The sequence below is a fragment of the Liolophura sinensis genome, chromosome 6, assembly GCF_032854445.1.
Source record: "Liolophura sinensis isolate JHLJ2023 chromosome 6, CUHK_Ljap_v2, whole genome shotgun sequence".
NCBI classification, from domain to species: domain Eukaryota; kingdom Metazoa; phylum Mollusca; class Polyplacophora; order Chitonida; family Chitonidae; genus Liolophura; species Liolophura sinensis.
This window is the reverse complement of record NC_088300.1, coordinates 61,259,829-61,283,982: the sequence shown is the minus strand read 5'-3', so window position 1 is coordinate 61,283,982 and position 24,154 is coordinate 61,259,829. Positions and strand designations below refer to the sequence as shown.

Sequence of the window (24,154 nt, the reverse complement as noted above, 5' to 3'; positions counted from 1 at the left end):
AGAAATGCCATGTATTTTCCATTTTTTTGAGTGTCCTTCTTCATTTGAATTGAAGTCTTCTGCTCACAACCATTAAAGAGGGACCCTAACTCTTCAACCTTTTCACATTTGACAGACCATCAGTAAAATTTATGCATACTTTAAATTTGATTTTGATGACAAAACTACATTAGCTGGATTGGCCATTTTCAGGGCTTCACAAAAAGTATATTTTTTATCAGTCGGCACAGTATAATGCAATCAGAATATGAATAAACACCTTGCGAACATGTGAAAAGGTTGAAGAATTACAGTAAGTGCAAACATTCAAACTAATCGTCCTACACATTAACATACAATTCTCTGCTGTGACTGAAACCTTACTGTACATGTTCCTCAACTATTGGGAACAGCTATGAAACCTATATATCACAGATTGCTCCCTGCTTTTTATATGTGGGTGTTGGTAAACGGAGTAAGATTGTTATCACATGGATCAGTTCTTCGTACCTTTAATGTATGGGGATCTCCCCATAGACAACCAGTGAAGGGTAATCAAGAGCCACCAAAAGCTTACTTAAGAGCAAACAATGCATGTTATCTCTTCGTCACCTGATCCACAGTACGCTGTCGTTATTTTAAGTGGGCTGGTGGACAATAGAACTAGCCAACCAATCAGATTTAATTGGCCATTTAACACTACATGTTGCATTGTTCTGGCATTGCTATTGTGTTTAGTAAAGGCACGGTTATTTTTTGTTTTAGTAAGGGGACACCGCTGCCCTAATATCTCAACATTTATGCAATTTTAATTTATGTACAATTAGATCGTGGAGACAAAGCCACATTAGTTGGATTGGCCCATTTCAGGGCTTCAAAAAAGTATAATTTTATCAGTCTACACAGACAAATGCCTTCAGCATATGCTTGAATTAACACCTTGCAAACATGTGAAAGAATTGCAATATATCAAATATTCCACGAGTACGGCGTAAAACACCAATCAAATAAATCAAATATTCCAACACAAATTGAAACGCGACACTACTCTTGTGGTGCCAATGTATTTGTTCAGAAGTGAATGCTCATATGCATGTTTTATATTTATCTGTAAAAGTAAATCAATCAAGCCCTCCGAAAATAAAATGAAATGTCTGAATAAAGACTAGAAGAAGACAATAAATCAGATGTGTCCGTGTGTTCATTGTAATACTGTGGAAGATTTTGACTATACCGTGTGGTATAGTGTTTTGATATTATAACCTGTGTACACAGTTATGTTGCTATACCATTGCCTAATTCCCATGTTGATCATTTGTTGAAAAGATATGTTTGTTAGTTAGGCATTCAAAACATATCAATAGTGCGAAGTAGTAAAGATGTTTGTCATCAAATCACCAGGACATATGACATGTTAGTTCAGTACATGACAGCATATTAGTGGACTCCCCACTTCTCAGCTTTTTTCAGGCTCTTGGTGGAAATAAGCAGCACTCATGGGGCCACTTTAATATGTGGTCCTACGTAAAGCTGTCAGAGGCTACTTCCTGTCCACCACCGTGACATTAACTTTGAAATCAATTTGATGCATTTTGATGTATTAGACTGTTTTAATTTCAGGTGCTAAGACTAAGAGATCCTTGATCTGGACCATTCTGCGTATCATCTCTAATGTGGTCTTCCCCTTGGCCGTGTTTGCCTTCTCCGGGTTTTTCCTTGTAAAACTGTTTGGGCTCCACTTTGAGAAGGATTACACCATTCAGTCCAATATCCGTGAGTTTCAATATCTCTTGTTAGGTTCACATTTAGAGAGTGGCATTCTAAATTTTTGATAAATTATTCTGTGCCAATTCACCACCGCTTTCTATAAAGACTGTTGCATTATTGGCCTTCCATAATTCAACAAACAATTTTAAAAAAAAAGAGAAACTGCAAGTGCTTCATGTAAAGGATAAAATTAGATATTTCTTTCATTGAAGTCAGCAGAGACTTGTGGGTTGGATCCAGATTCTTGTGGTCCTTCAGTAGTACCTATCTAATGCTTTTAGGGGCCTCTGTGACTCAGTTGGTTAGTGCGCTAGCGCAGCGTAATGACCCAAGAGTATCTCACCAATGCGGTCACTGTGAGTTCAAGTCCAGCTCATACTGGCTTCCTCTCCAGCCGTATGTGGGAAGGTCTTCCAGCATGGTCGGATGGTCGTGGGTTTCCCCAGGCTCTGCCCAGTTTCCACCCACCATAATGCTGGCTGCCATCATATAAGTGAAATATTCTTGAGTACAACGTAAAACACCAATGAAATAAATAAATAAACCTAATGCTTTTGCGCAGCTAATGCACACCTGGCAGGAGAATGTTCAGTACATGGAGTAGGGGAAAGGCATGTGTGGTCATGTCTGGTTTCCTTCATATATGTACATACAGTAAAATAATGCTAATTGTGAAGTTCAGTCTTTACACTGCCCCGAAAACTGACTGACCGCACATTTGCACATTATATGAACTTGTTTATGTATTTTTCTTTACTGTACATTCCAGTGATAGTTGTAACTATGCAATAGTTCGACATTGTCTCTGCAATGATTTTGCGTTACATTCAGCAGTACTAGCCGACACATTGTGTTGTCATGTTTGTTTCTGTTGTGCAGAGTTTGACTACCAGAAGTTTACTGAATGGCTGAAGTTTATCATGCCTTATACCATGTGGTTGGGTGTTTTGTCACTGGGATATGAAATATTTATTTCAGTTCTACGGTAAGTTTTGTATTAGAAGTTTGACAAACAATGGGAACTTAAAATCATGTTGTTGTAGCCATGGTATTTGTTCTCTCCTTCACTGGAAAGTGGCCTTAAACACACTGATTTTGCTGGCCATGTTTTAAAGGATATACTGGCAATTTTTGCCAAAAATTGATCAGTGGAAATCCAGTTGAATGGTTGCTTTTTTTTTTAGAGTCTGTGCCAGTGTTGCCATTCAGAATGGGTAATAAAGCTCCAAAAATGTATAAATCATTTCGTATGACAAATTTTTCAAACTTTAGAATTCTAACACTGTAAATAATAAAGGTAAGAGTCTTCATTTTATTGAAAACGTAACAATTTGAGCTATTCCTAATAAACACAGAAAAGTTCACTTAATTAACGAATATTGATTTTTTCCCACTGATATCTGGTAGAGCCTTTTTAAATCAAATTGCAAATGGTAGACTTGTGGTACCATTGGGACATTTGCTTTGGTACCACATGCATGTACATGCTATCCTAATTCAAACATCAACCTTTTCAACCATCACTGCCATCAATATGGTGAAACATTCTGAGAGAACTATGGGGTGTAAAAAAAATAAATTGCATAGTTTTATGAAGCTTATGCCTTCATTGACACCAATGCATCATTTTCGGTGTCATTTTCGTAATAATTGTATGCATAAACGCCACTGAGAAATGTACTTTGTAGGTCAAAAAGGTTGAAGATTTATAGTTTGATTTTCTGAAAATGCTGTTCATCATTAACTTGCCAAAGGCCTATGGGTTACATGGACCTCGGTCATTCCATTATCCTCCACCCTTTAAAGTGTAATTGTCATTGTATAAGTGAAAAATTCTTGAGTATGGCATTAAACAAATACACTACATATAATACGTAAGGAAATAAATAAGATACAGCAGAATGGTTTTCAAATGCCGTACCGTCCAATGAAGATTCTCATAGAAATTCACTTGGCTCTGTCTTTTATTGAATCTGTACACAAATGGTTGTGTGAGATGTGTGTTACTTATTGCTGAATTTACACTCCAGTCTCCTGACCCCACCCATGTTTGTGTGTCCTCTAGGTCTCTGAAGGAGGAGAAGAGTCAGGTGCAGAAGGTGTGGTCCCTCCTCAAAGTGGTGGTGTTTGGGGCAGTGGCTGTGGGCATGTTCTCCATCAGTCTGGTGAGTGAGAGACAGGTGTTATACACAGGTGAAAATAACCTGCAGAAAGAAAGAAAATTATTTTATTAATGAAATCAAGTTGTTGAACATGGAGTGCATTTCAGTTTTAGTCGTTCCTAACAATTGGTTTGGGGATTACTCTATTTCACATAAAGTTTTGCCTGTGACAATGCATTTTCATAAGGGTGTAAAGACCTTCAGACAATACCTTCAGTGCCAACACTTAAGTTGTTCTAATAAAATATTAATCAAACTTCTCAAAAAGCTCAAAAGTTGCCCTATAAAATGGATGAGTCCATCAGAATTCGTCACTTCAAAAAAAGCTAAACTTTAGATGAAATTGAGTGTAGACAGTTTAAAATATCATGCTGAAAAAAAGAAAGAAATAAAACCATTCTTTTAAGGAAATAAAGTGGTTAAACATGGGGACATTTCAGTTGTTCCCAGTAAGTAGGACTAGGAGTTGGCCCATATTAATAATGGGGTCCCAAAATTTTAGATATACTTGTATTGCACTGTTTAGAATAGGGTGATCATAAATGCTCAACTGTCTTACATGACCATGTCTTCTTTAAGACTGTGATTTAATATAGTAGACTTGAAGACAGTCATTTAATACATGTACAAGACAGTCATCAGCTGTTTTCACACATGATGAAACTTGTGTGTTGAATGCTGAACACAGGTATGAGCTACAGTACCACCCATGCCCAAAACTGAGTGTGTGATATTCACGTACTCTGGGCATAGTCTGTCTCTCCTATGGGTGTTCTCTTCACGTCGTTGTCACTTGCTCTGGGCGTGCAGCTACCCAAGTGTGGCAGCCTGATCACATTGACGCATTACTGCCGATACAATACACATCCGTCAGTGCCTGTCAGCTGTTTTTACGTCTCGTGTTGTGGCGATAAAGTGCCGATGACGTTAACAATTTCAGTCGGGGAAAACTTTTGAAAAAATAATGAATTTATTATGTATCATGAAATATGTTGCCTTTTTTATTAGTATTGTAAAAATGGACCCGCAAACATGAAGAAAGTGAAAATGTATTTAGAAGCGAGAGAAAGTTGCAGTCAGATCAGAATTTCTGCCTTATCCTTTTGTTTTGGCCACATGAAAAAAGTCTAGATATATGTTATAAGCATAAATAATATATATATATATATATAGAATTGGTCGAAAGTAATTTCACCGTTGGACATAAATATCAAGCTCTATTGTTTGGTTTAAAATACATGTAGACAATTGTTTATGTTCTATTTACAAAAGAGAAGACCTATAGGGGAGTATTGACTTCAACTTCAGAGAGAATTCAGATATTTTTGGTGGTTAAATTGAGGCACCATGCTGCTGATGTGTGATATTTCTTCTTTCCCCTTGCATAAAAGGGGAACATTGGGAGCTTTACTGCATTTATATACAAAAAGAGTTCTATGATTTGTGCGTTCATGTATGCTAATAAATATTAGCATACATGACTCAGCAAGAGTCAGCTTGAAGTTGAGTAGTCTGGATGGGTTCTTCAACTCCGTTCAACAACACTCGACACCATCCAACTTTGTTGAATCGGAAATGTGCATGTGTATTTTTTGTCAACAAGTTGAGTGAATGTAGCCAATCAGCAGGCGTGTAGAAATAAAGTAACCATATTAAGGCACATGACTTGGACAAAATGGCAGCACCAAAGGCGAAAGAGAGAAGCTGGTCTCACGATAAGACAGTTTTGTGGATACAGGAGTATGGCTATGGCAATAAGCGCAGCCAATAATCACATGAAACCTGCTAGTCATTGTGTCTCATGTATTGGAGAGAAAGATGAAAATTTCCCTCCAATTTATTTATCGAAAGTTTGTTAAAAAAAAAAAAAAACTCAACACAGTTCAATACATGACAACATTGTTTCAGAATGTTGACCTAAGTGATTTGTAGTGTGGACGGGATACTCCACTTACCTCAACAGCATTCAACATGCTGTTGAGTCAGCAAAAGTTGAACAATGTTGGATAGTCTGGGTGGGGCTTTAGACTGAACAGATAATTCTTGTTTTTTGCTTCATATTCAAATGAATGCAGGCCTACAGCTGCCATCAAGTTGACTTTTTTACCTAATCACACGTTTCGGGTCCGATCACCAGGCGAACAAGGTCAAACACCTTAGTAGGAAAAGTAAGACAAAGGGCCATCTGCATTTCACCATGCTGGCCGAACTTTGTTCACTGAAAGATCAGGTGACTTTTGCGCATCAGATGATGACACTGAGTTCACACTCTCATCACTTAATCTGGGCGTACTCACCGCATAGTCTAAATTTGTTTTTGGGCGAGGTTGGTACATTATGTTACATAAAACTTTGTAAAGGCTGTATCTACAAGTATATTGACAATGACATGTATTACACATGTATGAGTTTATTATTAAAATTATCTAAAATGTAGTCCAAAAATCTGCATTACATCTGCATGAATGTAATGAAATATTACGTTGGGTGCTGAGATTTATATTTTTTCAGTAGGGAATCATCTTACCTTCCAAACAGACATCAAAACTCCTTTCTAGGATCAACAGAACTGCCAGAAACTGGGGAAATTGTGGGACTTAGTCATGGGGGATATTCTAGGTCATTTGTTTGTCATTATTTCATGTTTGTATTGGATCTCATAAATATATTCACTGTAATAATTTACATTTGTTTGCACAAATGTTGATGTTTATTTGGATACATGTGTGCACAACATGAGCATATGCTCTGAGCTGTCATGGTTGACTTTATAGGTGCCTCATGCTGGTCTAGAAAAGAAAACCAGCGTGAATATCTGGCCTGGTATCAGACAGATTCATAGCAGAACTAAGGCCCTCCATTTTGTCAATGGCTACGGACTATTTCGCAGGTACCAGTTGTACAGATGTTTATCTCTGGTGCCTTGGTGTTGTGCTGGCTATGTGCCTGGGAGAGCAGCATGGTGCAGCACGGAAAACTAACATGGGCTGGGGCTACACATATCCTTACTAAATCCTAATTATATACTTGACAATTAATGATGAGGCTGTGTTTTATGGTATGGTGTTGTATGTCCATCTGTCTATCTATCCGTCCCTCTGTCCTTCCAACAATCTGTACGTCCACCTGTCTATCCACCCATTCCTCCGTCCTTCCATTAATCTGTACGTCCACCTGTCTATCCACCCATTCCTCCGTCCTTCCAACCATCTGTACGTCCACCTGTCTATCCACCCATTCCTCCATCCTTCCAACCATCTGTACGTCCACCTGTCTGTCCACCCATTCCTCTGTCATTCCAACAATCTGTACGTCCACCTGTCTATCCACCCATTCCTCTGTCCTTCCAACCATCTGTACGTCCACCTGTCTATCCACCCATTCCTCCGTCCTTCCAACCATCTGTGCATCCATCTGTCTATCTATCCATTCCTCCGTCCTTCCAACAATCTGTATGTCCAACTGTCTATCCACCCATTCCTCTGTCCTTCCAACAATCTGTACGTCCACCTGTCTATCCACCCATTCCTCTGTCCTTCCAACCATCTGTACATCCACCTGTCTATCCACCCATTCCTCCGTCCTTCCAACCATCTGTACATCCACCTGTCTATCCACCCATTCTTCCGTCCTTCCAACAATCTGTACGTCCACCTGTCTATCCACCCATTCCTCAGTCCTTCCAACAATCTGTACGTCCACCTGTCTATCCACCCATTCCTCCGTCCTTCCAACCATCTGTACATCCACCTGTCTATCCACCCATTCTTCCGTCCTTCCAACAATCTGTGCATCCACCTGTCTATCCACCCATTCCTCAGTCCTTCCAACAATCTGTACGTCCACCTGTCTATCCACCCATTCCTGTGTCCTTTCAACCGTCTGTACATCCACATGTCTATCCACCCATTCCTCTGCCCTTCCAACTCATCTGTGCGTCCACCTGTCTATCCACCCATTCCTCCGTCCTTCCAACCATCTGTACGTCCACCTGTCTATCCACCCATTCCTCCGCCCTTCCAACCATCTGTATGTCCACCTGTCTATTCACCCATCCCTCTGTCCTTCCAAAGATCTATATGTAAACTTTGCAACATTAACATTACATCTACAGTGCCACTGACCCAGAAGCCTGTTAAAAACAGATCCTAAAGCAATGATGTTACAGAGTAATGGCTCTTTTGTGATGTCTCGCAGTTTTGTGTCATCAGCACAACATCTACAGAACCACTTCACTTAGAGCTTTTAAACTTGTGATTTTCAAATACCTACCATTGCCACAGAAAAACATAATTGAATAAATTTGACTCTTTTGATTACAGTAACCCAGGTCATGAAATAATCTAAGCAAGAGTTAATATAGCAAGTATGATTTCTTAAAAACCAAACAAAGTCAAACTCACTCAAAATGTCCACATCACAGTGTCATTGGGTGGGCCCACATCAGTATGGGCGCATTTATACTGTGTGGTTTGCATGCTGGAAGTGTTACATGTATGTATGTCTTGTATTTGTTGGAGTCTTGATCTGTTAATTGATGTGTTGTAGATTGGTCATGGTGGGAGTTGATGCTTGTTAATACTTTTATACATACTGTTAGTTTCTTTGTGTTCTTTAGGTGTCTCTTAATGTGATTGAGGGGGAATCATACTGGCGTTTACCGTCCACTGTTAGAATTTGGCATAAGCGTGTTGAAAGTTTTGAACTAACTAGCTCCTATGGCCTTTTCAGAGTGTAAGACTATAACTTATCTTTTCTCTTCTTTCACACATTTACCACCAACATGTTTCTCGCATATAAATGTACATGTATCACAGTTTTGTTTTGTTCATTGTTCAGTTTTATATTCACTTTAACATGGTCAAATCAAGAAGTATGCTCCGAACACTTTGAGTACTTCAAAAACTGTTATTTATTATTTTTTTGTTTTTTTTACCAGTAATGTATTTTGTCATGATCACATGGATGAAGAATGCTCATGTTGGATGTTTGAGACTTTGATAAATTGTCCCAAAATCTTGGCTTACATTACTGCTGTTCAGTATTCATTGGCTATTCAGTGGGATATACCTAGCCTGCTGTAGCAGTAACTACATAATGATAAGTGGAGAAGGAATTCATGAGAAAAAGAATGCTAAAGATTCCTATTTGTATTCCTCTGTCTTTTTCTTTCAAAGCATGTACATTTATGAGGGAAAGTGTGCTAAAGATTTCTTTTTTATGTTGCTTTATCTTTTTCTTTCAAAGCATGACTTATTATTGGGTGTCACCTGGCTAAGACTAAGCATGTATTTTTTTCCCTGTATTACTGTACTATTTTTCACAGTAGTAGTTCTTTTTTGCTGTTTCATGAGTTCAGTTCCAAAAACATCTGATCTTTTGATTTCTCAGACAATTGGCAGTAAAATTTTGTACAGTGTAACTTCTAAAGCTGTGATCATTTTATTATTGTCTTTTTTCCAATGATATCTAGCAAGAATTAATAGATTAATAGAATAAATGAGAATTCAGGATATACATGTAACTTAAATGTCATTACTAGCTCATTTCCTTTTCGAGATAAGGACAGATTTTTATATGAATACTTTTTTGGATCACAGAATGACAGGGGTAGGTGGAAGACCAGAGGTCATCATCGAAGGTCGTAACCGTTTAAATGGGGAGTGGAAGGAGTACGAATTTTTGTACAAACCTGGTAATGTCTCCAGGGCTCCACCTATTGTAGGTAAGGCAACTTCGTAAACTTGCTCCGTTCATACTGAGTCACAACCCTAACTTCTCACTTGACAGAAAGGGGGATGGATCTACTAATGGTAGGCCTTCTGTAATGTGACTACACATGCCTGGTGTCCTCTTATAGCATTCCAGTGAGGCAGCACTATATGTTGGCATCGTTGCATGGAGACCATAGGATTTGACCAAACTATGCTACGAGTCTAATAGACTGCTATGCTAAGAGACATCTATGAGCGAGTGAAGTGACGGCTAATGCTATTTTAACTGCATTTAAGTCTAAATCTAAGTTCAGGAGTAGTACCACAAATTAAGACTGACTTAAGTCTTAAGACAGCTTCTTGACCCTCGGGCCAGGACTCATCCCAACAGAGTGTACGCCGTTCTCAAATTACTTAAAAGTCATGTCCTGTTGTGATAGTAATCATCAGTACATTCAGTACAAGCAGTGAATAAGGAAACTGTTTCCTTGTGTCTGGGTAGCTCAGTTGGTAGAGCAGTGGGGCTAGGCACCTTAAATCGTGAGTTTGAGGTGTTTGAGAATCAGAAATTAAACCCGCAATGCATATGGATGTATGCCCTTTCAAAGTTAGAGTTTACTCTGTTATTGCTGTGTAGTGTAGTGTTTACATGTGTGTTGTTGATGACTGCAGCCCCTCATCAACCACGTCTCGACTGGCAGCTGTGGTTCGCCGCCTTGGGGAATTACCAGAACAACCCATGGTTCCTGAACCTGATCTACCGCTTACTGACTGGACAGAAGGAGGTGTTGGACCTGATAGCTCACAACCCTTTCCCCAGTGCACCCCCTAAGTATATGAGGGCCACGCTCTACCACTACCACTTCACCAAGGACCAGCCTGATTATGATGGGTATGGTTCCTTACATAGATTTTTTGTTTAGATTACTCATGATGTAAATTACCGTTTTATTTTCTTCTGCCCAAATTGTTTTTTTGATGAAGAAAAATGTAGAAACCTCTCTTAAATACAACTTCAGGTACATGGAGATTTGGCCCAATTTCACTAAGCAGCAAGCAGCACTTTTTTATACATTTGGCATAGAGTATTTTTTAAGTCACTAATACTGTACCACATGACATGTGAAACTGGACCCTGAAACTAAAGCGTGTATGTAATATCAACAAGTTATTCACAACAAATGCAGGAACAGTAGATCCAGGATCAATCCTTGATCGAGTCACACCTAAGACTTTAAAAGAGGAAGTTGTAACTTCCTCGCTTGGCATTCAGCATGAAGGGGATAGTGCAACGACTGGTTGACCCGTATCAGTGTAATGGCTCGGGCGGGGCGGCTTACTTGCCTTCAGTAAGTCGTCTCAGTGAAGGAGCAATAAATAAAAGAGCGGTGGAAATCCGTCCTGCAACAAGGAGGCACATTACACGTACATACACCCTAAGGATTCCTTTGTCGTCATATGACTGAAAAATTGTTGAGTACGATGTTAAACCCCAGGCACTCACTCGCACTCACTCACAAATGATTCACTAAAATTTATCTATGAATGATTTGGTAAAAACTTCGCCTGTATAAAGTACATGCGGAGCTTACGTCATACTCTGAGTGTCGGCGTCCAATAATAGGGAAAGCAATATTACACAAAATGTCTCTGGTGGTAACTTAAACAGTACTGTATGTATTGAGCTCAGGGCTTGTACACGTGTAGAGCACGATAACACGAGGGGGATATCCCGTTCCTTGATTTGATGGGTGCATATAAAGTACTGTAAATTACTGAATTCCTGACTTAGTGTATTGTGTATTAGAATAAATATTAAAGTGTTAGGGGTAGTATCTCAAAAAGTACTGCATTTATTGAGATCAGGGTTTGCACACATGCAGACCAGAATATCACAGGTGAGGGGTGTTGTCGGGGGAGTCATTCCATCTTTGATTGGATGTGTAAATTACTGAATTCCTGACTTAGCGTATTGTGCATAAGAATTCAAAATGTTAGGGTTGGTATCTCAAAAAGTGTTGTATGTATTGACCTGAAGTTTAACATGCATATATAGCACACTGACGCAAGCACAAGGGGAATGTTCCATTGCTGATGCTCTAAGCATATTAATTACCGTAAATTACCAAATTCATGATTTCAGTTTTTTATGCAATGAGCTGTTTTGCATGCATGTGTCTCATTCTGTGTTGTCAATAAAAGGGAACTAAAAGTTGCTTGTGCTGTTGTCAGTTACACGACTGAAGACTGGTGGACCAGAACGAAACATATGGAATATCTACCGGAGCTGATGGTACAAGATGAAACCTTTGTCAGCTACTTGAAAAGCGCCAATATCATACAGGTGAGTTTTTGAAAGGGACATGACATAATTTTCATAGTTCCTGATACATTTATGGCTCTGTTTGACGATACGATGAGGTTAGTTCTAGAAATCCATTAGTTAAATAATTCTTTGAGCTATGAAGGCATTGGGCACTTAGAAATTATGCCAGAGTGATTATTTAGGGATTTAGGATAATGGCACTGGATGTTTTGTGGCTTCCTTTGAGTTATTCATAATATTTAATACATGTAAATGTTAAATATTTTATTTTATTCATTATTATTTCCTTCTTTTTTTTTTTTTTTTTTGTCTTTCAGGAGGGGCGTCCTCCAGAGCCCTCCACCATCTTTGGGTCAATTTTGGATTTTATTCGTGCCCAGATTGGTGGCACAGAGGGATTCACATTCGTCATGTCATTGTTCGGCTTAGGAATAGCCATCCAGATGCTCAACGGGCTCTTCTTCTAACACAAGAAGAAAAGACGTGACCTAGAATAGTTTACCTTGACGTAGTATTTTTTCATGTAGCATTTGAATTAACTCTGTTCTTCAGTATAATACCGTATATTGTTGACCTCAGCAGTGGTCCCTTTGTGCTGCATGTAAGCTTTCATTCTTTAGGATTTATCAGATACCTTGTGTATAGCATCACCTTTTACTTTGATCCGGTTAGCTTGGTTTTAACTTCACTATTATTTACATATTTCGTTCTGCATTTGCGCCGTCCTAGTAATTGACATATTCTATGATGCGAACTGTATTCATAGACACCTCACTTAGCCTCTCTGGGTAAGTTGGGCTGTGTTTCCAAGTAAGTTGGACTGTATACTTTACTATCGTTTTCTTTAGTAGATTCGTTCCAAAATATACATAATTATGTATCAACAAAAAAGGCTTTATGCTGAACTATGCTTTGTTTTCTGTAACAGATTTAAGCAAAACATCATATTTGAGGATGTTTACATGCTGAGAAAGCCAAGATCTTTGACTAGAATCTCTTTGGTCTTTGCTGGCTTAAAAAGCACAATTTGATGCAAAGCAGTTTTTATTTTGGGTGTTAGAGGACTTGTACTCTGCTTTTGACAGAGTATACATACTGTTGCGTGTTACCTATGTTCCAAGTTAGGTGGATCATATGGTATAGTAATGGTGTTTTAAATCCTGCTGTTAAACAGTGTTTTGTAACGGAACTTGTAACTTTGTTTTCACGCACATGTCAGTAGGTAGGTTTCATGTCTGCATCAGCTTTGAGCAGTGTAAAGTATATTCAGTTCACTGTTGTTTACATATAAACTCACTGGCTGGTTTAAGACAAAGATTTTGTTAATTTTTTTAATTTCAGTTTCTAAAAAGGGGGATGGATCTTTATGTATTTGAACTACATATACGGTGAGCAAGTTAATTATTGGCCTGTAATTAAAGGGCAAACTGAATGACGTTACCAGCTATAGAATTGATTATACATGCCGAGAAGGCACTTGCTAGTACAAGAGGATGTTCTTCTTGGAAGTGCTTGAGATTTTTGACACGTATATGTAACCATGGCCCGTTTTAAACATACAGATGCCCATTTTCACGAAATTTTAATCTTCCAGTTATTGTTAAATTTTCCGTTGTTGCAATGGATGGATATGGTGAAAGATATTTTTTGCTTATCGCTGTTTTCTGTTTATAATGAATTTTTACCATTCATTCGCAGATGGAATATTTTTGTAATAGTGATTTGTTTTAAATCTATCTTAGATTGCATAATATTTTATTTTGCAAACAACCCAAAATGGCTGCATGGAATGATTTTTTTTTTTTTTTAACATAAAAATAAAATTAAAATGAAAAGTTTTCATTTCACTGTTATGTTCTTGTCTTGTTCTTACAGTTTCACAATCCTCATTGTGTTTACTAAAATGGTTTCTGGCTACTGCAATTCTTCTGTACCTTTTAATTGATCTGTCTAGGGTGATAAAATTATATTTTTTCAATAGCCCCAAAGTTGGTCAATCCAGCCAATATACATGTAGTTGTGTCTCTGAATTCAAATAATACAGATGCATATAATATAAAATATAAATTATATATGTATTGACTACAATATAGAATGTAGCCAAATTAACTTTTATCTAATAAACAGGTTGAGAAATTAAAATTTAAAGAAGAACAACATTACCATGAACATGTTTTCGTACAAATAACACAGGAAAACCATAAACATTGGTTACACATCTTTTTTTCACAAAATTCAAAATCAGAAGGAGTTAAAGTAGTGTAAGCTCTGGAGCGGATCAAGAAGTGACCATTAAAGAGGACAGTGGACGTCACACAGTGACAGTCATGCACACCAATCTTAAGTTCTTGCCTCTTGTCATATGTCCATCACAGATTTTCTTAAGTCACCATGTGTATGTGACATCAGCAGTCAAAAGTAGGTCAACTGCAGCAGGTGGAAATTCCATACTGTAAACCTGTTTTCTTAATTTGGAGGGTAGTCAGAATTAGTCTGTGAAAATTCTAACACACAATACAGTTTATACTGATGCATTGAAATACTTTTTTGTTTGTTTTTTTTACAGATTTAGAAATCATAATAATGTTTCTCTTGAAGATCAAACCTAATCCATGATTTTCATAGAAGATCTTTGTTGGATGATTGTCATGTCGTAGAGGTTTCATCTTGGTGCTCAGTTCTCATCTAAGCTTTGTATTAAATGCCGTAAATATTTATGGTTTGTCTGCGCTGTAAAACACCAGGAAATGTTCTTTGTCCACCTATTTTCTTTAAGGCAGCAAGTTCTGGAGGTTCAGAAGCGAACTATACCATGTAGAAATACCACTATTGTAATATTTGTGCCTTGTGCTTTACTTGTATATCTGGATGTACCTATGACTGCTGGTAGTTGTTGTATGTTTGGTGTTGTATGCTTCTCTATTCTCTTCTTAAAAAGTTCTGTGTGATTGTTCTGTTAGAATACAGTAAGGTCAGTAACAAAATACTGCTGATATTAAAGTATAATGTTTTATCCATTAAGCCCATATATCTGGTGACAGTTGTATGCCATTTCTTTGGTATTGTTTTTAAAAAATATGTGTCACACTTGTGCTGTGATGAAGTTTTATGTAGTTCTTTGGTGTAGCCTAATGCATTGCTAGAAACTTTGTGGACTGATTGTAAATTTGATAGAAATATTCTGGCCAGTATCGTAAGATAAAACTGTCCCTTCTTGTAGCATGACTCTTTGTATTGCTACTGTAGATTAAGTGTTTGAAAAATGATTGTGGCAAATTGCATTTGGCCGTTGAAGTTTGTGGCTGGTCAGTACATGATGATGCCAGCGACTGTAAAATAAAACATCTGCTGTTTAGTTCGGAATTAATCAGCAAAAATTCTTTGAAATTGAAACTTGTGAACAATAAATGACATGAGTTGAAAGGTTCATACGAGTTGCACAAGTACTTGTATTTGTGCTTTTTAATCCTTTGATATATATCTCCCAGTGATCAAGATGGAACTGTGTGAGTTTATCTTGATGTGGTTTGGAGTCTAATTGTTGAAATGAAGTCTAGAATATGACAGTTTTCGATCAATCATTAGAGAACTCTGTGAGGATTGATGTGAACTTAAGCGTGAAGTGAGTAGTGGAATAGCCAGTCAACTATATACACAGTATACTATGTGATAGACTTGTATTTGGGTTTAGTGCTGCGTGTTTAGCACACTGTGTTCATACTCTTTGATCTCAGGCTGTTGTGAGTCTTGTGTAACATGGTTTTGGTGATATTCCCGTCGTCACTGTATCTAGACGTGTATTTATATGTAGATTGTACATGTGGCCCTCTCAATTTGGCAACAGTCTTCCATCTACATGTACATTGCGAGATTGACGTTGTTCTGCCGTGCCTGTGGCAGATGTCACTTCTGCCTTTTTTACCAACTTGCTTATAAACTGAAGGTGATTGGAATTTACATGTAGATACTGGATTATTAAGGGTGCTTTATTTTAGCAGTTTTGATTTCTATCATATCATCACGGCTAGTCTACTGGGTAGGACACAGTTGGGAACCACATAATTCTGAAAATTAGAAACTATTTAGATAATAACTTACACTAGTCGCTGGTGCTGGTTTTATAATAATATTTTCAACTTATAGATGTTACTATGATTGTTTTAGTAATAAAAAAAATTTTTAATGTTTACTTATCACTGTAACTTCCCTAAAGACCTCTCACTGCCAGTAGATATCATTTCTGTCTATAGTGTGCAGTGATTTCCTTCAGAAATGAAATAAACACTTCTTTTCCCTTTAAATTGGTTTTCAGTCTTGCTTTAATTATGTGTTTACTTGCAACTCACATTAATGTATTGCGAGACACTTATTTTTCTGGCTTTGTTCACAAAAGTAAGAATATTCTCAGCTAACTCATTAAAGGGGCATAGAATCGATGCTGAACAAATCTGCTATGCCTAACATTCAACTTAGGCTAGGGATAGCCAGGACATGCCTATCTCACAGACCAGCCAATCAGAAAAGATTCTGTATCATTTGCAGCTACACTGTAAATACAAATTGTTTTTAATGTCATACTCAAAAATTTTCCACTTACATTATGCCGATCAGTTTGATGAGTTGAGGAAACTGATCTTTGGCAAGTACTGATGACACAGTGTCATTTTCATGGACAGTTATGAGAAATTTCATACAATATTTCAGAACGACTTCTTTCAGTGGTATTTAGAAGTTTTTGAGTTGGATACCATAACAAATATATAGATCATTGTGCTTGATAACGATATAAGAACCTATACCAAAACATCGCTCACCAAATACATAGAAGTTGTGATCCATATATTGGTTATGTTGTCCAGCATTTCAAAAGTTTTGTGATTGTGAACTCCCTTAAGTTTAGAGAGATAAGGTACATTTTGTTCATACAGGCATAAAAGGATGCCTGAAACATTTGGTCTTTATTTCTCAATACCGAGTAGATGATGTGGCCTAATACATATAAAAATAAATAAATACATAGAAAAGTACAAATAAGCTTCTCTGCTTCCTTCCTGGGGCATAACAATGACTTTAAACTAGTTTTCAGAAAGCTCCAGAGGGCAATCCGGAAATTAAGCGATGTCAGCGGTGAAAGATGCTAAAACAACTTTATTGGGGGGAGAACTCCGATTGTGGGGCACTAAGCTGGTCCTGTCTTTCCAGTATGTTCATTGATGATGTCATTTATGAATATTTTTGCCCACTGACGGAAAACAAGCGTAAAATAGAGGGGATGTATAAAGAAACATAAAATATACCTCAAAAATTAAAAAAAAAACTTCCAACTTTTTTCCCCATATATTTCATTTTCCTTAAAACTATACCTTTCCATTTTATATGCTTGTATACATTTCATGCATCCTTTAAGGGCAACTGGGCAGGACATTCATAAATAGTGGTTGCAGTACTCTTGATTGATGTATTATATCCAGGTCTTTGACAGCACAATAAATGCCATTACTGAAGCAAGAAACAGACATTAAACTCAAAAACACACCAATAGGGCACATGGTAAATGTGCTAACTGCATATTAGTTAATAACAATACAGTATCTCAATTTTTTTTCTTCATTTTTATTTCATAAAATAGGTTCTTGTACAAATAGGTGATGTTTAAAACTGAGTTCCATTTTTACAAATATCCTACAAATATTTGCACGACTGAGTATATCATATGACCACTTTACAACACATATACACGTACAAAATAAGCAGTCATGTTCCAAGACAGCATTAAACATATACAATGATAACCATTTCAGACAATTCCACGTTTAACAAGTCCATACTGACATATTAATGCATGAAGCTAAGGTGAAACAAAAAACAATCTAACCTAAAACAACTTTTCATAGTAGACTCACCAAACTACCAATTTTTTTTTTTATAACTCTTACAAAATGGGTGAGTAGTTTGGTAATTTCGTTTAATATTTTAATAATTTCATTTAAAAGTTTAATATTCAACTAATTTCATAGATGCTTCACATCATACTCCGTACGTTTTTACTTGTACAACAGCAGGCAGGTTTGTCCACAGAGAAAACTACCCGTTAATACCTTGGTTAAATCACCAGCCTTCACCAGTAGATGTACTTTACAAACTATGTAGTGACAACAAACCATGTAGTGACAGCTTTAGCTGATGGAGCCATCAAGGGCCCCAAAAACAAACTGCACAGGAAAAGTTTTGTGTTTTGATAAAAGTTTTCAGGCCTCAAAGGGTTAGCATTGCTTTCACAGCATAAATATTAAACATGGCTGTGATACACATATGTGAAAAACAAAAAATACCTCAGCATTTTCTGATTTTTTTCTTACTTTAATAAAGTGCAAGAGATAAATCACAAAATCCAAAATCTAAATTCCAAAAGTCACAGTTAAGAATTTTAAGTGATTAAAGTAGGAAATACACTTAAGCACTTTTCTCAAAGCCAATCTTAGGGTTGAAAATGGTAAACTTCCATTACATCAATGAAACAACAAATAATGTTATAAAATGTTTTCTGAGCAGAATACCTGAATTACTTGGTACCAGTTATCACACAATGATTACACATTCACAAACATGAAAACTAATCTACTAATAAAATGGATAAAATAAATAGAGACTGAAAATTTTATATAAACATTTATGAAATGGACAACGGACTTGGCTCAGTTCTACCAAGCTATCCTACCAAGACTACGGAGTTAACTGTAACTAGGCCCCTCTGTGTATCACATTTGTCTAGAAGCAGTAAAAATACAAGTAGTCTATAACAGCTTGTGAGACTGTGCCCTGATGATATGCATTTTAAAACTCAAACTGGTCATGTGCAGACTGTACAAAAGGACAGTGATATATTGAACATTAAATCAGAGTAGTTGTTTTTACATTTTTCAATTTGATGGTTTTTCTTTTTGTTTTATTTTTTTGTTTATTTATCTTTTTTCTTGAAAACAGTATGTATTTAGACATTTCTTTTTAAACAAGATATATTTTGATTTCAAATATAGCCGATACCTCCTCCATGCCTACACTATGTGTAAAAATATCACAAGAACTTAGCAAACATCCAAATAACGCATGATGACTTGACAGTGGATCTAGATTACCTAGGTGAATAACATCAAAGGATACCTACTGCACATCGGTACAATGAAGGTTCATATTTCAAACATAGTGTCGCCTCATAATTTAAAAATTGTGGCCAGCCAAATGACCTTTACCTTGAGGCAGAGAGCACTATATACATAATTTTTCACAAGAACAATATAATTTCATTTAAGAAACACATACACAAATAAAACTTTATGTTAAATTAGTGATACTTCAAAAAATATGTTCCCACATGTTGTAAACCAAGCATTGGTTAATGAAGCAATTTTTAGAAATATCATACTACATCTCTGACCCATGACACTATAATGTGCATTAGGATGCATTATCATGTCAAAAAGTAAACAGGCATGTCCATCAATTAAAAAATATCTCTGTGTTTACTATATGTAGATTCAATATATGTAGATGTAGCCTGCAGATTAAAGTTTCTGCTTATGTGCAAAATCACGTTTCCATCTGAGATAATTGTGATGAAACTATTTTTAAAAATTCTGGCAATCTCTCATTCTGCAATGACATACTCCTGAATTTTGCACTTCTTGAGGGAAACCGAAGTGGCTGGATTAAACCATCGACATTTGGCAAGTTGCTGATCAACTTTCCCACGAGTGATGTATACAGACTTGCAAACCATATTTGTGGCTGACAAATGGCCTTCAGTAAATGTAAGGGGACAAATTCCCTGAGGCCGGAAATGAACTCACCCTTGTGTGCCTCATGGTTGGGAGTCGCACGCCTTACTCACTGAGCTATATTCTGCTACCCTATTAAAACTGTTAATGTACCTGTATTGAACAGCATAAAATGTAACAGCCTAAAGTTTAAATGCATATCATTTTAGAATTTCAAATGACATAAAAATCTTTAACGGAAATTGGCTACAAAATGTTTCCAAAAAACACACAAACATTAATAAATATGCTGATCTGTCTTGATTCCAAAGAAAAAAGTGAAACTCTACCAGTATATGATTACCAAGTGAATAGTGAAAGGTAGAACCATCTCGTGGCACCATCTGTGATTCTGTGTGGTGAGCTGTAAATTGTGTAGTTATCATGTGGTTTGTCATGTATCATTATCCCATAGTAGGAACAGTATATAATGTAGTGTGGATATAAGTACAGAGGCCTGAGCCACCTTCATTGATTCTGTGATATGAACTGTGATGTATCACTATCCCATAGTTGGAGAGTACATACGGTAGCATAGGTAAAAGAGCATCTATCCTGAGTCACCTACGGTGAATCTGTGAGATGGACTGTGAACTGTGCTGTTACCATGTGGTTTGTCATGGTTCCATGGCTTCACTGATACTGTATAACAGAAAACATAGGTAAAACATGACAACAATGTGACAGGGATTACCAGCTCGGGATTTGAGCTTGCGATCTCTGGGTTTCCAGTCCACGTTTCTATGACTAGACTAAAGAGATATTCGGAAGTAGATACAGTAGCTCTTATATATCACCTGGTTACATTCATCCCCAGTTTTCCTGGTCAAATCCTCATGATTACCAAAGAAAGGAGAGTTGCACATGCACAGGGTCCACCAAAGCATCATTCCCTGCTATATAAGCCACACAAGCAACCCCACCCGCTTTCCAGGTAGATAGCACATGTATCTCATAATGTGCAAATCTCATTCTAAAGCCTGATTTTGCCATACATGAATTTCACACGATTCAAACAGATCATGGTATATTACAACTGTATATCTTTTTACATTGAAAAAGTAAATATGTAACTATTTACCTTTTCCATGACATTTCATGCTGTCAGCTCCATAGATGGAGGAATATGGGTAGACCAATTAAGGGGATTAATTACCTCCCCTTTTCCAGCAACCTGACCAACCCTCAGACATAAAGGCTCTGAGCCAAAATGAAACCATCAAACCTTTACAGGTACCTGACAAACCTCCTGACAAAAAGCCCCTGAGCCCAAATGAAACCATCAAACCTTTACAGGTACCTGACAAACCTCCAGACATAAAGCCTTTGAGCTCAAATGAAACCATCAAACCTTTACAGGTACCTCACAAACCTCCAGACAAAAAGCCCCTGAGCCCAAATGAAACCATCAAACCTTTACAGGTGCCTGACAAACCTCCTCACACAAAGCCTCTAAGCCCAAATGAAACCATCAAACCTTAACAGGTACCTCACAAACCTCCACAAATAAAGCCTCTAAGCTCAAATGAAATCACCAAAGCTTAGCAGGTACCTGACAAACCTTCAGGCATAAAGCCTTTGAGCTCAAATGAAACCATCAAACCTTTACAGGTACCTCACAAACCTCCAGACAAAAAGCCCCTGAGCCCAAATGAAACCATCAAACCTTTACAGGTACCTCACAAACCTCCAGACAAAAAGCCTATGAGCCCAAATGAAACCATCAAACCTTAACAAGTACCTGACAAACCTTCAGGCATAAAGCCTTTGAGCTCAAATGAAACCATCAAACCTTGAATTTATTGATTTATTCATTTATTTGATCAGTGTTTTATGGCGTACTTAAGAATATTTCACTTATACGACTGGAGCCAGCATTATGGTGAGAGGAAATCCCCATGCAGGCCCTGGGGAAAATTTACCCACGACCATCCGCATGTTGCTAGTAGACCTTTCCACATACAGCTGGAGAGGAATCCAGCATGAGCGGTACCTGAACTCACACTGACCACATTGGTACGAGGCTCCTGGGTCATTGCTCTGTACTGGTGCGCTAACCCCCTTGGACAGGGAGACCTCACCAAACCTTTAAGGGAGCCTGACAAACCTCCTGACATAATGCCTTTGGAGCCAAATCAAAAACACTATACAGTGTACCTTAGTTTCTGAGACCGAATGAAACCGCCACACCTTAATAGATGCCTGACAAGCCTCTAGATATAAAGCCTTTGACCTCGTATGAAACCATCAACACTGAAGCGATACTGACAAGCCACTAGACACAAAACCTTTGAACTTGAGTGAGTGAGTGAGTGCACGAGGTTTAATGTTGTACTCAATAATTTTTCAGTCATATAACGACGAAGGAATCCTTAGGGTGTATGTAATGTGCCTCCTTGTTGCAGGACGGATTTCCACCGCTCTTTTATCTAGTGCTGCTTCACTCAGACGACTTACTGAAGGCAAGTAAGCCGCCCCGCCCGAGCCATTATACTGATACGGGTCAACCAGTCGTCGCCTCTGAACTTGAATTAAACCATCAAACCTTAAGAGATACCCGACAAGCCTCTTGATATAAAGCCTTTGAGCTGAAATGAAATTATCAAACCTTTACAGGTACCTGACACACCTCCAGACATTAAGTCTCTGAGCCCAAATGAAACCATCAAACTTTAACAGGTACATGATGCCTCAGCCTTCTTTTGGGAACTGAGCTTTATGTCTGGAAATTTGTTAGATACCTGCTAAGGTTTGGCCATAACAACACCTCAAAAATGGAAATATTGGTGCTATTCTGGTTTGGAATTCTGCTCATAAGGGCCAAGGACTGAATGAATAAACACATACTTCCATACTTCAGCCACTCCATCAGTATGACATGGTCATGCAAGTACTGGTAAAGCCCAAGGTGCGACAAGGTGTGGCTCATCATGTTAAATGTCTCTAACATTACCATGGGATCACCATGGTAACTCACAACAGCGGTGAAATAAACGCAATAATGAATGATTAAGAGCCACGAACAAACATTTGGGTGATTTAATTTGAACTTACACAGAATAATTAATGTGATGGCTGCAATGACGACGACAACAATGACGATGAGGCAGATTGTCATCTTGACATTCTTACAGCACATCTTGCGCTTCAGATGCCTGGAGGAGTTGTTAAATCTCACTGAATTAGCATGTAGATCCTCTGAAAGTAGAAATGACAACTCTTTCAACCGTCTCAGCATTTTCAAGACAGAAAAACTATCACCTGATCTGTTAACCATGGGTAATCTACATTAAATACACACAACCAAGAATGATGATCATGCTGGCTTCTTCTCCGCCCATTTATAAGTGAGGAGGTCTTCCAGCAACCTGTGAACAGTCGTGGTTTTCCCTCCGGGCTCTGCCCAGTTTCCTCTCAATGTCTGGAGAAAGCGGTAAGACTCATATTTTACAAAATATTTAGATCAAGTTTTGCTTACCTGAGCGCTCCTGCAGACTGTCCAGCCTCTCGCCTCTGTCCATCACCTTCTCCACATTGTTCCTCAGCAGACTGGTCACCTCTGATACCTCGGTGTCCAGCTGGTCAAGCCTGCTTCTGCTATCTCTGCTTGCCCTGAACAACATCAACATATGCACAAAGTATTTAGGGTAAAAATTCTGAAATGTTTACAGATGTAAATAAGTAAGTTTCACTTTGTTGTCTCATTTGACTGATTCTAAGTTTAGAAAAATAGCTACCCTTTATAGATTTCAAAGGGAACTTTAAAATGCTGAATGATCGTTTTTTCTTTTTTTTTATACTGATTTTTACCTGAAAGGAGCATTCCTGGGCCAAAATTAGGATGCTGGGCCTGATATCAGACTCACATACTGGTTAAAAGCCATGTCAGACAAATATTTTTATACAGCTACTTTTTATACTGCTATTTTTATGTACAATTGTATGCTATCCTACTGAAACGTGTTATTATAGCAACATAATAACAATCAATTAAACTGGCACTGTCCTGCATATGTGTGAGAATATACTGTGGTTTGTATAACTGTAAGATCTGTGATTTCCACTGTCAATCAACAGATGTTGACAGGTAGAAACCGTTCCAATAAAGTTAAACTGTTAAGAGTTTCAATTTTGGGTATTCTGTAGGCTAAATATAGGCTTGCGGTTTCACTTCTGTTTCCAGCTGAAATAAATTCACAACTTTTACATACCGGTGGGTGGAAGAGTTGCCATTGTTTTCTTACATACCATAGTTTAATAGATGTTTACTCACAGTTCATGTCCAGCTTGGGTACACATGTACTTACATTTTGGTGGTTTACTTTAGAATCGGACAACTGATTCAAATCAGACGAAGACTCGGTTGGCATTGCTTGCTGGCTCACATGCCTT

General features: G+C 37.7%; 2 protein-coding genes across 6 annotated transcripts in view; one reads left to right on the top strand and one right to left on the bottom strand.

The window, feature by feature from the left end:
• LOC135466199 (lipase maturation factor 2-like) overlaps positions 1-16,241 on the top strand; it is a 40,030-nt gene extending 23,789 nt beyond the window's left edge. For 3 of the 4 annotated variants that reach the window (XM_064743597.1, XM_064743595.1, XM_064743598.1), the window contains 8 exons: positions 1,600-1,752; positions 2,626-2,731; positions 3,812-3,911; positions 8,527-8,642; positions 9,509-9,633; positions 10,295-10,514; positions 11,855-11,966; positions 12,266-16,241. In XM_064743597.1, coding sequence (XP_064599667.1) covers positions 1,600-1,752; positions 2,626-2,731; positions 3,812-3,911; positions 8,527-8,642; positions 9,509-9,633; positions 10,295-10,514; positions 11,855-11,966; positions 12,266-12,415 — 1,082 coding nt within the window. In that variant the 3' untranslated portion in view covers positions 12,416-16,241. Of the gene's footprint in view, positions 1-1,599; positions 1,753-2,625; positions 2,732-3,811; positions 3,912-6,682; positions 6,799-8,526; positions 8,643-9,508; positions 9,634-10,294; positions 10,515-11,854; positions 11,967-12,265 lie in introns of all 4 variants that reach the window. The other variant, XM_064743596.1, reaches the window with a different exon arrangement.
• Positions 16,242-17,559: 1,318 nt separating this feature from the next.
• On the bottom strand, positions 17,560-24,153 carry LOC135467955 (vesicle-associated membrane protein 8-like). Of its 2 annotated transcripts, XM_064745905.1 has the most exons (4): positions 24,070-24,153; positions 23,241-23,374; positions 22,817-22,960; positions 17,560-20,404 (listed from the first exon to the last, which is right to left on the bottom strand). In XM_064745905.1, coding segments are annotated over exons 1-4 (372 nt in total). In that variant the 5' UTR covers positions 24,072-24,153; the 3' UTR covers positions 17,560-20,312. The 2 variants fall into 2 exon arrangements, with proteins under 2 accessions (XP_064601975.1, XP_064601974.1); XM_064745904.1 differs by lacking the exon at positions 24,070-24,153 and having other exon boundaries at positions 23,241-24,031.
• Between the last annotated feature and the right edge of the window lies 1 nt (position 24,154).

What these genes read in the sequence shown, in the direction of transcription:
- LOC135467955 (XM_064745904.1), bottom strand. Translation starts at nt 23,391, where the DNA reads ATGTTGATGTTGTTCAGGGCAAGCAGAGATAGCAGAAGCAGGCTTGAC. An exon ending in CAGTCTGCAGGAGCGCTCAG is followed by an intron (nt 22,961 to 23,240) that starts GTAAGCAAAACT and finishes TTCTACTTTCAG; the next exon opens with AGGATCTACATGCTAATTCA. An exon ending in CATCACATTAATTATTCTGT is followed by an intron (nt 20,405 to 22,816) that starts GTAAGTTCAAAT and finishes TCTGTTATACAG; the next exon opens with TATCAGTGAAGCCATGGAAC.